Here is a 14307-nt window from a genome sequence, read left to right as displayed (position 1 = left end):
TAGGCCAGAGCTCTGAACTGTGGACTCCCTGTTTTCCCTGCACGGGCAACACTCACCGAAGTCACCAGTGGGGCCGATTTCGCCGTATAGGCCTGCGCTCCCTGGAGCACCCTTGTCACCCTAGAGTAAAGTCAAACGTGAAACCATCTTGAATCCGTTAGTGAAATAAGTTGTAATTTTGAAGAGCTAGTGCATTTGTTTAACTATTTGGTATGCTAAAAACAATACTCAAGGTTTGTGGTCTTGTCATTTTGTAGAAAATTCCTAAAGTTTCTCAGTGCAGTATGGTAGGTGGTTTGCTTATTTGTTCTTACTGAACCGTAAATAAAAATGAAACATGCTTGGCCACTTTATCAAAATTAACAACATCAGTAACTCATATCTTTTTTTTTTTTGAGACAGAGTCTCTCTGTTATCCTGGCTAGAGTGCCGTGGCGTCAGCCTAGCTCACAGCAACTTCAAACTCCTGGGCTCAAGCGATCCTCCTGCCTCAGCCTCCCGCGTAGCTGGAACTACAGGCATGCGTCACCATGCCCGGCTAATTTTTTCTATATATTTTTAGTTGTCCGATTAATTTCTTTCTATCCTGGCTAGAGTGCCGTGGCGTCAGCCTAGCTCACAGCAACTTCAAACTCCTGGGCTCAAGCGATCCTCCTGCCTCAGCCTCCCGGGTAGCTGGAACTACAGGCACATGCCACCATGCCTGGCTAATTTTTTCTATTTTTAGTTAATTTCTTTCTATTTATAGTACAGACGGGTTCTCGCTCTTGCTCAGGCTGGTCTCGAACTCCTGAGCTCAAATAATCCATCCACCTCGGCCTCCCAGAGTGCTAGGATTACAGGAGTGAGCCACCATGCCCGGCCAGTGACTCAGATCTTGATGGTGATGGTGCTGACAACGACCACAGCAGTGATCGCTCTGCCAGGCTTTACACGGGCAAACGTGCTGGGTCCCACCTCAAGAGCTTATTTAATCCTCATGACAACCCCATGAGGTAGGTACTCCACTTTGACAGATGAAGGAATTGAGGCACAAAGATTTTAAGTAATTTGCTTAAGGTGACTCGGCTAGCAGGCAGCAGAACCAGGGTATCGATTTGGGCTGCCGGATTGCAGAACCTGTCCTCTAGATTATGAAATAGATATGTGGTAGTCCACTACCGTCTGTGGAGAGAAGGAGACGTCTCTGAAATGATGTTGGCTGCTGACAATGAGATTGGGATGATGTCTGGGTCACTTGGTGACTTCATGGAAACCACAGTTTTCCTCTCTAAAGTGGCTTCCTCCCCAGAGAGAGAGCGGGAGTTCCGGTCTGCCTTGGCGTCGCGGGTCTCCACGTTAGCGCTGACACTGGGGCTTCAGCCCCGCAGCGTCGGTACCCAAGCACGGCTTAACTGGAGCTCTGAATTATTAATATAGCTCCTTTTTTTTGAGGATGTCCATGGGCTGTGTCCTTGTTTAGATAATGATCTACTTCTTTTACTCAAAGTTTATTGAGGCATAACTTACATACAGTAAAATGCACTATTTTAAATGCACAGCTCAATGAATTTTCGCTCATGTGCTACTCAGATAAAGAAAGAGCCTTTTCAGCCCTCTATAAAGTTCCTAGTCAAACCCCACCCACAGGGCCACTCTTCTGACACCTCTGTCAGAGAGTCTTGTCAGTTCTTGGCCTTCACGTACATGGAATTGCATCACTTGTACTTTTCTGTTTCTGCTTTATTTTGTTCAACATAAAAGTCTGTTAAATTTAGTCAGGCTGTTGTTGAATTTTATCAGTAATTCTCATTTTATTTCTGTGTATGAGTTCATTGTCTGAATACAACATGTTAATTTATTCTTTCTCCTGCTGATGGACATTTGGGCTGTTTCCCAGTTTTGGGCTTTTTATGAATAAGGATGCTGTGAACATTGTCCTATGTGTCTTTTGGTGGACATATGCATCTTTATTTTTTAAAGTGACCTCACTAGTTGCACACAAGATTGGACAGAAGTTGCTCTCAGCTGTAGATTTTGGGAGGGATGGGAGGAAGATACCTGAGAAATTCTGTACACCTAGGTGAGCTAGACGGATGGGCAAACTAGAACCTGTCACTGCAGGTTCACGCCAAGGTGGCTAAACCTCCTATCTTCCCAGAACGTGCTGACCCCACTGGGAGTGCCGGGAACGACTGAGTCGTGTGCTGTGGACTGTGGATATGAGACTTTCCAATGCAAGAGGATAAAGGTAGAACTCCATGCAGCACAGTCCGTGGGAGGGCCGCTCTGTGTCACGTTATGTATACAGTCTACACTGCACTCAATAAAAATGCAAGTAGCTACTACCTTTGTTCTACAAGTGGGGAAGCAGGTGTGGAGAGGGGAGAGTCCTACCCAGGGTCAGGCCCACAGCAAGTGTTCAAAAGACATCCGTTGAATGAAGGAAGGAGTAAATCGTGGGCCTGGATGGGAACCGAGGCTGCCTGACCCCATGTCATGCTGTGATTCACAAATGTACTCAAGTTTAGAGCTCTGATCTCTGGAAATTCAAGCTTTGTTATCTCAAGGTCCCCATGAGAAAATGCAGACACCATGATTCATCCAACACCAGCCCATGGCAGGGCCAATGCAGCCAGGTGTTGCTGCTCAAACCACCACTGGTGTTGGTGTGTGCCCGTGTCTCCTTGTACTGCTCCATGGGCCCAGAACATCCTGAGAGTCTGGCTCTGAACCTGTCGCTTGGTCACTCTCACCCCAGTAAATGCCGGACCAAAGTGCTTTCCTCATGAGCAAGGGAAGAGGCGTTCACAAGAACAAGTTGAGCAAATGATCTACTCACCCGGCTTCCTGTGAACCCTGGGAATCCCGTAATTCCAGGGGGGCCAGCCACCCCAGGGAGTCCTGGCAGACCAGGCACACCGGGGACTCCAATGTCGCCTTTGGCTCCTTTGATGTAGCCGGGCCTCCCGGGTAACCCAGGGATTCCGGACAGCCCAGGGATCCCCGGCATTCCTTGGGTACCTGCAGGGTGACCGGGTACGTAACGTGCTGGTGCGGACACAGCACCCGCCCTTCCCAAATTTTCAATTTCACTGTCTGGGTGCATTTTGCAGGCCAAAGTGCTAAAAGTCTTAAAATGGAAAACAAGACTACTTAGGCATCAGAAGACAACTATGAGCCCAGCTGGGGAGACAACAGGGCACCAGGAGACTTAAAACATAAGTCAAGTCTGGCAGAGTGCAGGGGTGTCTCTGGAGAGAGGCAGGGGCAGCCGGCTCAGAGGCCAGACTCTCACCTTTCAGGCCCAAGTATCCTTTCAGCCCCATGGGCCCTTCATCGCCTTTCTCCCCTTTAATGTCTTTCATTCCTGGCAGGATGATGGGAGGCGGTCCTGGGGGGCCGGGGTCCCCTCGGCTTCCTGGAAGGGAACAGATGCTGTCATTTCCTGTGTGCTCCCAACTGTGCGGGGGAACACAGGTGGGGAAGGCCTCTTGGCTGCTGCCACTCGCCCCCAAAGCCTGCTTCCTGCCTAGGGCCTGCCACACCAGGAAGCTCTGGAGAGAGACTGAGGGGATGGAACATGCCTGTCTCCTCTCCTGCCCTCCCTCTCTCTCCTCTGCCCCACTGGAGGGGACCGGGGGTGGCACCAGTCCTGTGTCGGATGGAGGGACCTGCTTTTCCCAGTGGTGCATGTCCAGAGGCATGGAGGGAGTGAGGAGGTGAGACAGAGGGACCCGCCGTAGCCAACGTGGTCTCTGGTTGGCATTTCGTCAGAGTGTTATTTTTTATGCGTACTCGGATGAGACAACGAACAAACTTTATCACAAGTCTGGAGGCTGAAACAAGGAGGGAGGCCAGCTCAGCCCCCTTCCCGTAAGTGCTTTCCTGGTGCAGGCCAGGATTCCCGGAGGGTCAACCGGAGCTGGGAGGTGACAGTCACAGGCTGGGGGGTGGAACGTGGCAGGGAGCGCTCTGTGAGCTCTTGAGGAGCCAATGAGCTACGGGGGAAGGGCTGGTCGGGGATTGTGTGGTAGGTTTGGGCTGAGGGTGCTCTGGAACCTCCCTCATTGGAGGAGTAAGTGAAATTGGCTGACTGAAAAGAATTTAGTTTCTTTCATTGAGCCTTTATTGAGTATTTACTGCTGGGCTAGATATCGGGGGATCAAAGCCATAAATCGATGCTGCCCTCGGAGAGCGTGTGGTCCATGGCTAACGTCACCCCCCGAGGCTCCAGCAACACTTGCACTGGAGCCGAAGGGAAAATGACACGGCAGCCAAGGGCGATTACATTTTAATTTAATTTTAAAATATCATTTTTGCTTGATGGCCTGAAATCTCTAACTTAACATGAAAATTATCTGAAAACGCAAGTGTGAGTAAAAATCTTAAAAAAGACTAGTACCCCAGATGGCAACTTCTATTTTGCCGAAAATTGGTAAAAGTTATAACTCGTTGGAGAGTAATTAATGTTTTTTTAAAAACAGCTTGGTTGGGCCGGGCGTGGTGGCTCACGCCTGTAATCCTAGCACTCTGGGAGGCTGAGGTGGGTGGATCGCTCAAGGTCAGGAGTTTGAGACCAGCCTGAGTAAGAGCGAGACCTCGTCTCTACTAAAAATAGAAAAAAATTAATTGGACAACTAAAAACATATAGAAAAAATTAGCCAGGAATGGTGGCCCATGCCTGTAGTCCCAGCTACTTGGGAGGCTGAGGCAGAAGGATTGCTTGAGCCCAGGAGTTTGAGGTTGCTGTGAGCTAGGCTGATGCTACGGCACTCACTCAAGCCCAGGCAACAAAAGCGAGACTCTGTCTCAAAAAAAAAAAAAAAAAAAAAAAAAAAAACCAGCTTGGTTTGATGTATAAGTTATATATATACCATACAAGTCACTCCTTTAAGGAGAACAATGGCATGGTTTTCAGTGAATTCATGGGGTTGTGCAAGCATCACCACAATCTAACTTTGGAACATTTTCATCACAGGAAATGAAACACTGGAGCCATGAGCAGCCTCTCCCCACTTCTTCCCTCTCCTCTCAGCCCTAGGAAATGGCTAACTTACTTTTTATCTCTATAGATTTGCCTACTCCAGACATTTCATGTAAATGGAATCAGACAACATGTGGCATAATGTTTTCCAGGCTCATCCACATGGTAGCATGTGTCTGTACGTACTTTATTCTTTTTTATTGCCGAATATTCCATCGCATGGCTGTGCCGCATTTTATACATCCATGCATCTGGTGATGGACATTTAGGTTATTTCCATTTTGGGCTATTATGAATAATGCTGCTATGAACATTTGCGTACATATTTTTCTCTGGACATATGTTTTCAATTATCTCACTTAGGAGTAGAATTTCTGGGTAACTCTATGTTTAACTTTTTCATAAACTGCCAGACTGTTTTCCACACTGGCTGTACCACCTTACATTCCCTCCAGCAGCATATGAGGGTTCCTACTGCTCCACATCTTCTCCAACACTTGCTATTAATAATGAAGCTTTGAGAGACCGTGGTGATTCTTTCAGAGCACAGGTGTCTGAACAGCAGTCATGGAAATATGGCCTCTTAGTAATGAACACAGTGAACAAGGCGCCTCACGTTTGGGGTGTTTGACTGTCTGCCCGAGCCAGGGCCTGAACCTGCTCCTTCGTGGATCTTGATCTCTCTGGTGGCATTAGCTGCCCCCCCCCCACTATCCCACCTGCTGTGTCCTCCTGAGCCAGGTGGCACCCCTTCCCTTGGAGTTCGTCTGTCTCCTGCTGTCAGCCTGGCCTCCTCCATGCTCACAGTGGTGCAGTCCTGGTGGAATATGTTTCCTACGATGCATTTGGTTCCTAATGCTGCCGTCATTTTGTTCTCAAGTGTTCCCTTTGGTTAAGATTATTCCCTTGTGACACTGCCAATGTGTCGGAGCAAGGATGAAGCCTTCAAGTTTTTGTTAGTTTGATTAGCATTTTTTTTAATACCAGCTTCTAGCTTTAGGGCTCCCGGACCAGTGGGTCCTCAGAGACCCACCCTGAGTGGCGCTGCAGCACCACGAACATGAGCGGTGCCCACGTGCGGAGGATCTCGAGAGGGCGCATACCTTTAACTCCCGGCTCGCCGGCCAGGCCCTTCAGACCAGGAATTCCAAAAAATCCAGCCTCTCCTTTGCTTCCTGGCAGCCCAGGTCTTCCTTTGAGCCCAGGCATGCCCTGGAAACCATCCATCCCAGGCGAGCCTCTGTCTCCTTCGGAGGAAAAGAGAAAGGCGCTGGGTGAGGCACGAATCAGTGCACAGGATCATTCACGCTCATGTCTCCGAAACACCTCGGCAGTGTGATTCGAGTGAGAGGATGCTAAGATTCTGAATGTCAAACAGGAGTTTCCAGGGACACCATCTTCGAGGTAACCTTATCTGTTGATCCCTGTTGTCTATAGACGGAGGGTTATGGAGTCAGCCGTCTTCAGACATTGGCGCCAAGACATAAAGGAAAGACGCAGAGGTCAGGCAGGGAGACTAGGAGAAAAATCTGAAGGTGACAGAGGTGCATGGGCCCCTCCAGTGGAAACTGGAGAGGGACACTGGGAATGAACATAGTGCCGACACCACCCCCAGCATGGAAATCTGACACAGGACAGGGGAAGACAGAACAACGTGCCTCCAGCAATGTTCACAGGCCGCAGGGCACCGCCTCTAGTTTGGCCTGTTTGTGCACAAATAAACTCTCCCGCTGATGGAGGATTTTTCTGTTTTGGTTTTGTATTCACCAAACAGCCTCCAGATCTGAATCTAGCCTCTCCACAAACGTCCCTGTGCAGGTGACGAGGGTTTGCCAGGCCAGAGCAGTCTCTCTTGGTAAAGCAGCAAATTGGCTTTCTCAGTCACATGGGTCCCACCGGGTCTGCCCGGGTCTGCTGCCTCCTGGTGAGGAGCGTCCTGAGCCCAGACCTGCAGGGGTGCGGCCAGCCTCACGGTGGCCCATGGAGGTGCCCTGCTGAGCGTCCTGGGTCAGAATGTCACCTCCCCAACACCCAGCAAGGTGATTCCCTGGTCACATCACACAGTCACCTTTCAGCCCAGGGGTTCCGGGCATTCCGACCATCCCTTTGAATCCCGGGCTTCCTGGATGGCCTCGCTCGCCAGACAGGCCAGCATCTCCTCTGTCGCCAGAGAAACCTTTCATGCCCACTGGGCCTGGGACGCCTGTGTCCCCAGGCTCCCCTCTGTCCCCAGGCAGACCTGTCAAAAAGGAGGAAGCAAATCAAAGAGGACGAACAAACACACACAGAAGTCTCGTATGATGCCGGTCAGGCATCAATTTTTCATAAGAAAAGCTTCTGGGAATGAAAATGGACAACTGCCACCACAGAGGTGCTCTGCAAGTGTGGCTGGAGTGCGCAGAGACCCCACAGGGCTGGCCTTTCTGAGGAGGCCTGGGCCGTCCCACGGGACACAAGCCATGTGACTTTCCACGCCAGCCTCTCACCCCCAGAAGCCAAGGGGCAGGGCAGTCCCCAGGATGCTGAGGAGGTGTGGTGGCCTTGACAACCTGCTGGAGCGTGGCCACGGGGGTCAGGCAAGAGCCTGCCCGTGGCTCCCGGATGTCACTGGCTCCAGCCCAGGATCAGTTCTGGGGGAGGCCCCAGCTCCCACCGGGCCGCTGCCCTCTCTGGCCTCCGGCTTCTACCTCAGTGTCATCATTGAGGAACTTCACCAGCCCCCAGCCCACCACTGTCCTCCAGGCTCCCTGCACGGTAGGCCAGCAGTCCCCAACCTTTTTGGCCCCAGAGACTGGTTTCACAGAAGACAATTTTTCCACGGATGTGGGAGTTGCGGGAGTGGCGGAGCTTAGGCGGTGGTGCGAGCAGTGGGGAGTGGCTGTAAATATTCGCTAGCCTAGCCTGCAGGGCACCTCCTGCTGTGTGGTCCCCCCTCCCAGGTTCCTAAGTTTCATGGAAGACCACTTTCCCACATAGCTCTGTGGCCCTGTCGCTAACAGGCCATGGACCACACTACCGGTCCTTGGCCTGGGGGTTGGGGAGCACAGCAGTAAGCTGCCCGCTATGTTCCTAAAATCCTTTCTTCTCTGTTAAAAATGCCAGGGGCTCCCTTTGCCTAGGGGGTGCTGACTTCTTAGCTCAGGGTTCAGTGCCCTCTAAACTTTGGCCCTATCTCACTATCCGGACCACCAGCTCCTCCTCAAATTAAGCTCTCCTCCCAAGCTGGCTTGGGGGACCACGGCTCCAAAGTGATCCGCGGGCAGTCCTGCCTCTTTCCTAGAAAGCAGTCCCTGCCCTGTTCCAATCCCTTCCACCTTCCCCGGCTGGTGCCAGTCTCTTCCCTTTCCGAGGGAACAGTGGGGTCCATGTATCTGCTCCCCGCCGCTGGCTTGCCTGGACCAAATGCAAAACTTCTTATGTGTGTGATTCTCTCCCCAACTAAAATGTAGGCTCCAAAGGGCAAGGCTTTCCCACGGATCTTTCATGCACCATGCAATGCTTTGTGCTCAGTTGACACTCTATGGTTGAGCCTTGCAAATACTGAAATAGGAGGCCCCAGGGTTTGCTAGCTGTGAAGCAGTGGCTAGCACCACACCCAGGGGATCGGGCCTCGGCCACGTCCAGGCTCTGTATTTGGACACAGCCGAGGGTCCACTTGGTGGAAGCCCGTGTGCATGGCTGTGTCTGGTTTATGTGGTCACTATGTGGCATGGTGGTTCTCAGCAGAGACTGGCTAAGGTCCCAACAAAGTTGTCACCTGACTGTGGCAAACCAGAGAATTACACTAAGATTGGGACTTCTCAAATGGCTAATGTGGTCCATTGAGGAGACTGCTCTCATTGAGCAATTGTGTCTTTCCCAGTTTTCAGTGCTGCAGGGTCCTTTGGTGACACAATGGTGATAGCAGGTGACACTTCTATAAAAAAGTGCTCTTACTGGGCAGAACAGAAAGCTGGGAAGCTTTGCTGATTACCCAAAACTGTAGCGAGTTTCACAGGTCCACGAATTGCAGAAGTCTGGGGCCACAGCTCTGCCGTGTGCGCTGGAAGATAAACACTCCCCAGGCCGGGCAGTGTGGTCGGCCTGCGTGGAGGACGCGGTGTCCCCACTGCCACCTCCCTCAGCCTCTGTGTGGTGGCACTGCCCCTCTGTGGGGGCTTCATCTCCTTGCCTCTCTGCTCCACCCGACCTGCCCTGGGGTTTTCCTGAAGTAGCATCTTCCTTTGCTCCCGGACCACTCTCTTTCAGGAAACAATTTCTCCTCTCCAAATCAGAGCAGTGATTTTGAAGTTTTGCAGTAGGAATTTCTCTCTTATTTTCCCCCTAATAATTTCCAATATATCTATAACAGGTACAAAGGATGAGCTGACTTCTCAGGCTGTTTACATCTGTTTGTGGAAGCCCTGCAGCTCTTGGGGGTGGGTTCCTTGGAACACAGTTTGAGCACTCCCCAGGGCAAGGCGGTCATAGCTCAGTTGTCAGGACAGTGAGGACCCCACCCATTTTTGGGGGGTGCTGGAGTCTTACCTCCAAGGCCTGGGGCACCTGGCTGCCCCAAGGGTCCCTCCTGGCCAGGATTTCCTGGAAATCCGTGTAGTCCTTGAGGCCCGGGCAGTCCTGGCTGGCCTGAAGGTCCTGGGAAGCCCGATTGGCCCTTCAGCCCCGGCATTCCTGGCATCCCCTGGCTTCCTGCAGAGATCAGAGACAAGAGCTGTGGGGCCAACTGCACATGGTTCATCACAGATAACAGCCACCTCCACAGACTTGGTCTATAAAAATGGCACTTAACTTTTTCCGGATTGTGGAAAATCTGGAAAGTACAAAGAACTATAAAGGATAAAATCAAAGTAACTCATACTATCATCACCCAGAGATAATTACTAACATCTTGGTGTATTTCCTTCCTGCCTTTTCCTATTCCTGTAAATGGATATCTGAAGCTGTTTTCACTTGACATTGTATTTTGAGCATTTTGCCACATTTAAAAGTATTCTTTGCAAACATTTAAAATGATGACATGAATAATTCTCCATCATATGGACACATTTAATGTATTCCACTCCCCCACTTTTCTTGCCATTACAAAGAGTGCTGTGAGGACAGTTTTGGGGTTGTTTTGGGATCTACATCCATGCCCATGTTATAGGTAATTTCTTTAGGAAAGTGCCCCAGGAAATTGACATAGATCATTAAACAGTAATTTAATATTTTTTAATACATCACACTGATTTTGGAAGGTCTGCACCAATTTATCCTTCTCCCAGTGTTTCCTGGCACCAAGTGCTAGCTAGCGTCACGGCAAAGCCAGAGCCCGCAGGCACGGTGTGGGGGACGTGTGGCATCGGCTGGATTTGTCTGCACGCTCTTGGTCAGGAGTTACTTTTCTCTCTCCTAGTTTTTGCTTTTGGGTGAAGTTTTTATTGTTTGCTTATATTTTCCTTTGGGGATTTTGATATTTTCTTAGAGATTTTAGTATTCCTCATATACATTAACTAATTTCCCTTCGTATCTATTCTAAAGTTTACTTTGCTGCTCAAACTTTAATTTTGTTTTTATGTGTAGAATAGTAACAGCTGTATGTAAATTTTATACACTGTGTGTGTGTTTGTGGGTACGTGTGACTTCTTGACTTTATGTTTGGAATACCCGGCCCTATACAATGGTCAGATACTATGTAACTTCTAAGTTTTTTTAACACTAACTCCCTGGACCCCTTTATATTTAGGCATTTTTTCTCTGCTTTCTTCTTGCAGCTTAAAGCTTGTTACAGTTACTATCCAATTAATAACACAGGGTGCCCACACCTGTAGTGACTTCCAGGTAAACTTTCGCATGTGGCCTCACAACCGTCCTGTAGGTGTGCAGGGCTGGCCTGAGACGGGGAGGCCGATGGGGGCTGGGAGTTAAAGGGGAGGGGCAGGGGCGAAAGGGATCAGGTCAGTCCTGGACCAACCAGAACCTGAAGTCAGGCTCCTGGCTCTCCAGGTGTCTGAGTTCGAGAACCCGCAATGGGAGAAAGGCTGACGGAGCAGGAAGGGGATGCCAAGTGGAAGATGCAAAGGGGATTCTTAGAGACACAGATCCAAGTATTCTCCTGGGCTCCCACAGTACTGTGGGAAATGATGGCACTTGCATTTTTCGGTTTTCTATCTTTAAAGTGAATAGCTCCAGGGAAAATTATAACTGCCAGTGGGTGCTAATGGTCTTGTGGAGCAGGTGGGCGGTGCTGCAGGCTGTAGGGTTCTAGCGGGACGTCAGGTCTTCCCCAAGATACTTGTTTTCGCGGACAAGAACAATGTGGTGTGGGAGAGGTGAGAGACACAAGTTAACATCCATGACCAAGTGACGCCAGGACTGCGGGCGGACGGGGGAGGAGAGCAAGCGCGATGGCCCGATCGAGGACGGCAGGGCTGAGGGTGGCCTGGGTGTGGTCTAAGCACTGCCCTTCATGCAAGTGGACAGGATAGGTTGAGGGTGGGGGGTGCAGGGGCGCTGCTGCTCTAGTGGCTGCCTTGCAAAAATCAGGCATTGGGGTGTTTTCCTCCTTTAGTTGTTGACAGTGATTATTTATTTGGAGCTGAATATATCAGATCAATTTCCATTTACAGAACATTTATTTAAAAATGAACAAGTATTAAAAATGACCTTCCCTAAGTTAAATAACTCATCTGTGGACCTGCGCAACTACTTTATTTGGAGAGCTCTGCTCAGAGATGCAGGATGTGCCTGTCTTTGTACCTGCCCCCGCGCGGCCAGTCGCAGGAGCTGGCCCAGGCGCTGCTGCTGCTGCTGCGCTGATCCCATCGGGGAACGGGATCTAAACAGAGATAGTTACTTGGAGCTTTGATGCTCTGAAAATTAGGATTTTCAGCAGACAAGACATGCTGCCCAAACAAGGCATATATGTTAAGCTTGTCAAAAGGGGACGTCGATCATGGTGGAAGCTTAATAAGGCATCGAAAGTAAACCTGCTGCCATTTTTTGTTTTTATGCTTAAACATTTTGAAGCCTACAGGAAGTGAAGTTTTTTAAAAAAAATATACCAGAAGAACCCATACATAAGAGATCTTGGGGCAGGATTTTCACAGGTGGGTGGCAGAACACATTGATGGCAGACACACCGTGACACCTGTGTGTGCCCTGCTCTGCCTCTGTGAGAGCCAAAGCCACCACTTGTCTAACCACCCACTGGGAAGGCTGATGCAGGAACCCAGCTCCGTCTCTGCAGACGGTCTCCAATTTGTACCTTGTGCCAATGAGTGACCTGGATGATTACCCGATGGCCTGCACCCCCCGGCCCCTCGCTCCCTTGGTGTGAGACTCACCTCTGAATCCTGGGGGGCCTCTGTCTCCTGGAAGACCTTTCAGCCCAGGGTGTCCGGGCAGTCCAGCATCTCCCCGGGGCCCGGGCTGGGCTCCCAGGACTTCCCCAGGAAGCCCCCTGTCCCCAGGGGGCCCAGCTGGCCCTGGGAGGCCAATGGGACCTGGGGGTCCATCTGGGCCAGGAAGGCCCACTGCGCCTTTGGATCCTCGGGGTCCCACGAACCCTAAAAGGAAACAGGGGTGGTCCCCCAAACCACAAGTCAGCGTTATGACATTCTAAGAGAAGGTTGACAAGACATTAAAAATAGCAAAAATTTGGCCACGGTGTCCTCAGAAGGCATTCACTGGGCTCCAGGCCCCGTTATTCTTGCTCACCCTGGAACCTACAACTCTCACCATGTCACTCTTCTGTCGGTTAAATTTCTTGTGCTTCCCTTGGCCATCGAGTCTCTCGCCCTAAACTTAGCTAAGGTGGACAAGGCCTTCGGAACCAAGTGCTCCCCAGACACATGTCTTCATAATTCACAGGCTCCCATGTTTTGCAAATAATCCCCAAAGAGCAACTTTTGTGGGACCCTCTAATTGAGTGAGCAGGTGCGGAGCGGAGCTGTGTGGCTGGGGAATCCCCGGGAGGGGAGAGCGACCAGCCACCGAGCCGAATTCTGCCTCCCCATGGCATTGCCCCGGTCATAAATCCCACCACCCTCTGTCCTGTTTACTGTGAAAGTCATTAGGTAGCCACATGTGGGCCAAGGGATGCTCGCTGCAACATGCCTTTCGTTGGTTCCCCTGAGTCAAATGACCTCATCAGGTCACTTCCCCTCTCAGGGCGCTCAGCCCCACGTGACCTCAGAATGAACTCCCAGAGCTGACAGTCACGTGGTGCTCAGAGGAAAAGCGTCTGAGTCAGGGCCACTCCAGCTGTGTGTGCAGGAGGAGGGGGCCTGTCGCAGTGAGAGTCACGCTCTGGGGATGATTCTATGGGCAAAGGTCAAACACACAAAAGGCTGTCCGCTCTGTGCGGTGTATCTAACCAAGAAGATCCAAGCTGGGCATGGTGGCTCACGCCTGTAATCCTAGCACTCTGGGAGGCTGAGGAGGGAGGATTGCTCCAGGCCAGGACTTTGAGACCAGTCTGAGCAAGAGTGAGACCCCGTCTCTACTAAAAAACACAAAAAAACCCCCCAAAAACAAAAAATAAAAAAAAAACCAAAAAACCTACAAAAATTTCTGGGTCTGATGGCATGTGCCAGTAGTCCCAGTTGAGGCAGGAGGATCACTTGAGCCCAGGAGTTTGAGGCTGCACACTGCACTCTCTAGCCTGGGTAACAGAAGGAGACCCTGTTCAAAAAAAAAAAAAAAAAATTCCAACAAACAGGGCCTCAGGCCCTCCTTGGACCCTAAAGCCAGCCTCGCTGTGAGCTAGTAGAGGGGGTCTGTATGTGCTTGTAGCATGGATGAAAGGTCTGGACTCGACCTGATGTTGATTAGCTGGACCCTACGTCAGAGTGTTAATGGTGTGATTTACTCACATAACGGACAGGTCTGACTTTCACTGGAAGTGTGAAGAACTGTACCTGGGGAGCTGTGTGCTTAGCTTTGCATGTGTGGGTCTTATATCTGGAATGGACTCTTTTTTTTTTTGCAGTCTTTGAAGTTGGCATTTTATTGTCTTTCGCATGTGGTGATAGAAGTACAGTACATTTCAGGAACATAAAAGGTGACAGGCATTTCAAAAACTGAATAGATTCGTTCCCGTCTGGTCTACCCCGACCTCCCTGATCACTTACGGGCTCATATTTCAATACAGAACAGGCTTCCTACCCAGATGGTCAACTGCCCAGATCCCCGGACAATGGGCATGTCCCATCCATGCTCCTCTCCAGGCCAGCTGTGCACACAGCTGTGCACTCAAACTATGATTGCCAGCTACCTTTGACACTCAAAGCAAGATGCCAGTAATGAATTATTACCCTTCTCTCAAAATAATGAACACTTAAACTTAGTATGTATGTGGT

At 50.4% G+C, this 14307-nt stretch overlaps 1 protein-coding gene across 1 annotated transcript in view; it reads right to left on the bottom strand.

Annotated features, from left to right (window-relative positions):
- COL4A2 (collagen, type IV, alpha 2) overlaps positions 1-14307 on the bottom strand; it is a 176939-nt gene that overhangs the window by 17887 nt on the left and 144745 nt on the right. The window contains exons 29-35 of the mRNA XM_012637946.1: positions 12292-12513; positions 9494-9655; positions 7035-7205; positions 6070-6213; positions 3278-3400; positions 2822-3003; positions 57-120 (exon numbers count right to left, since the gene is read on the bottom strand). Of these exons, the coding sequence (XP_012493400.1) occupies positions 57-120; positions 2822-3003; positions 3278-3400; positions 6070-6213; positions 7035-7205; positions 9494-9655; positions 12292-12513 (1068 nt within the window). The remainder of the gene's footprint in view (positions 1-56; positions 121-2821; positions 3004-3277; positions 3401-6069; positions 6214-7034; positions 7206-9493; positions 9656-12291; positions 12514-14307) is intronic.

The sequence above is a fragment of the Propithecus coquereli genome, unplaced genomic scaffold (assembly GCF_000956105.1).
Source record: "Propithecus coquereli isolate 6110/MARCELLA unplaced genomic scaffold, Pcoq_1.0 Scaffold125, whole genome shotgun sequence".
Classification (NCBI taxonomy): Eukaryota; Metazoa; Chordata; class Mammalia; order Primates; family Indriidae; genus Propithecus; species Propithecus coquereli.
This window is presented reverse-complemented; position numbering and strand designations above follow the sequence as displayed.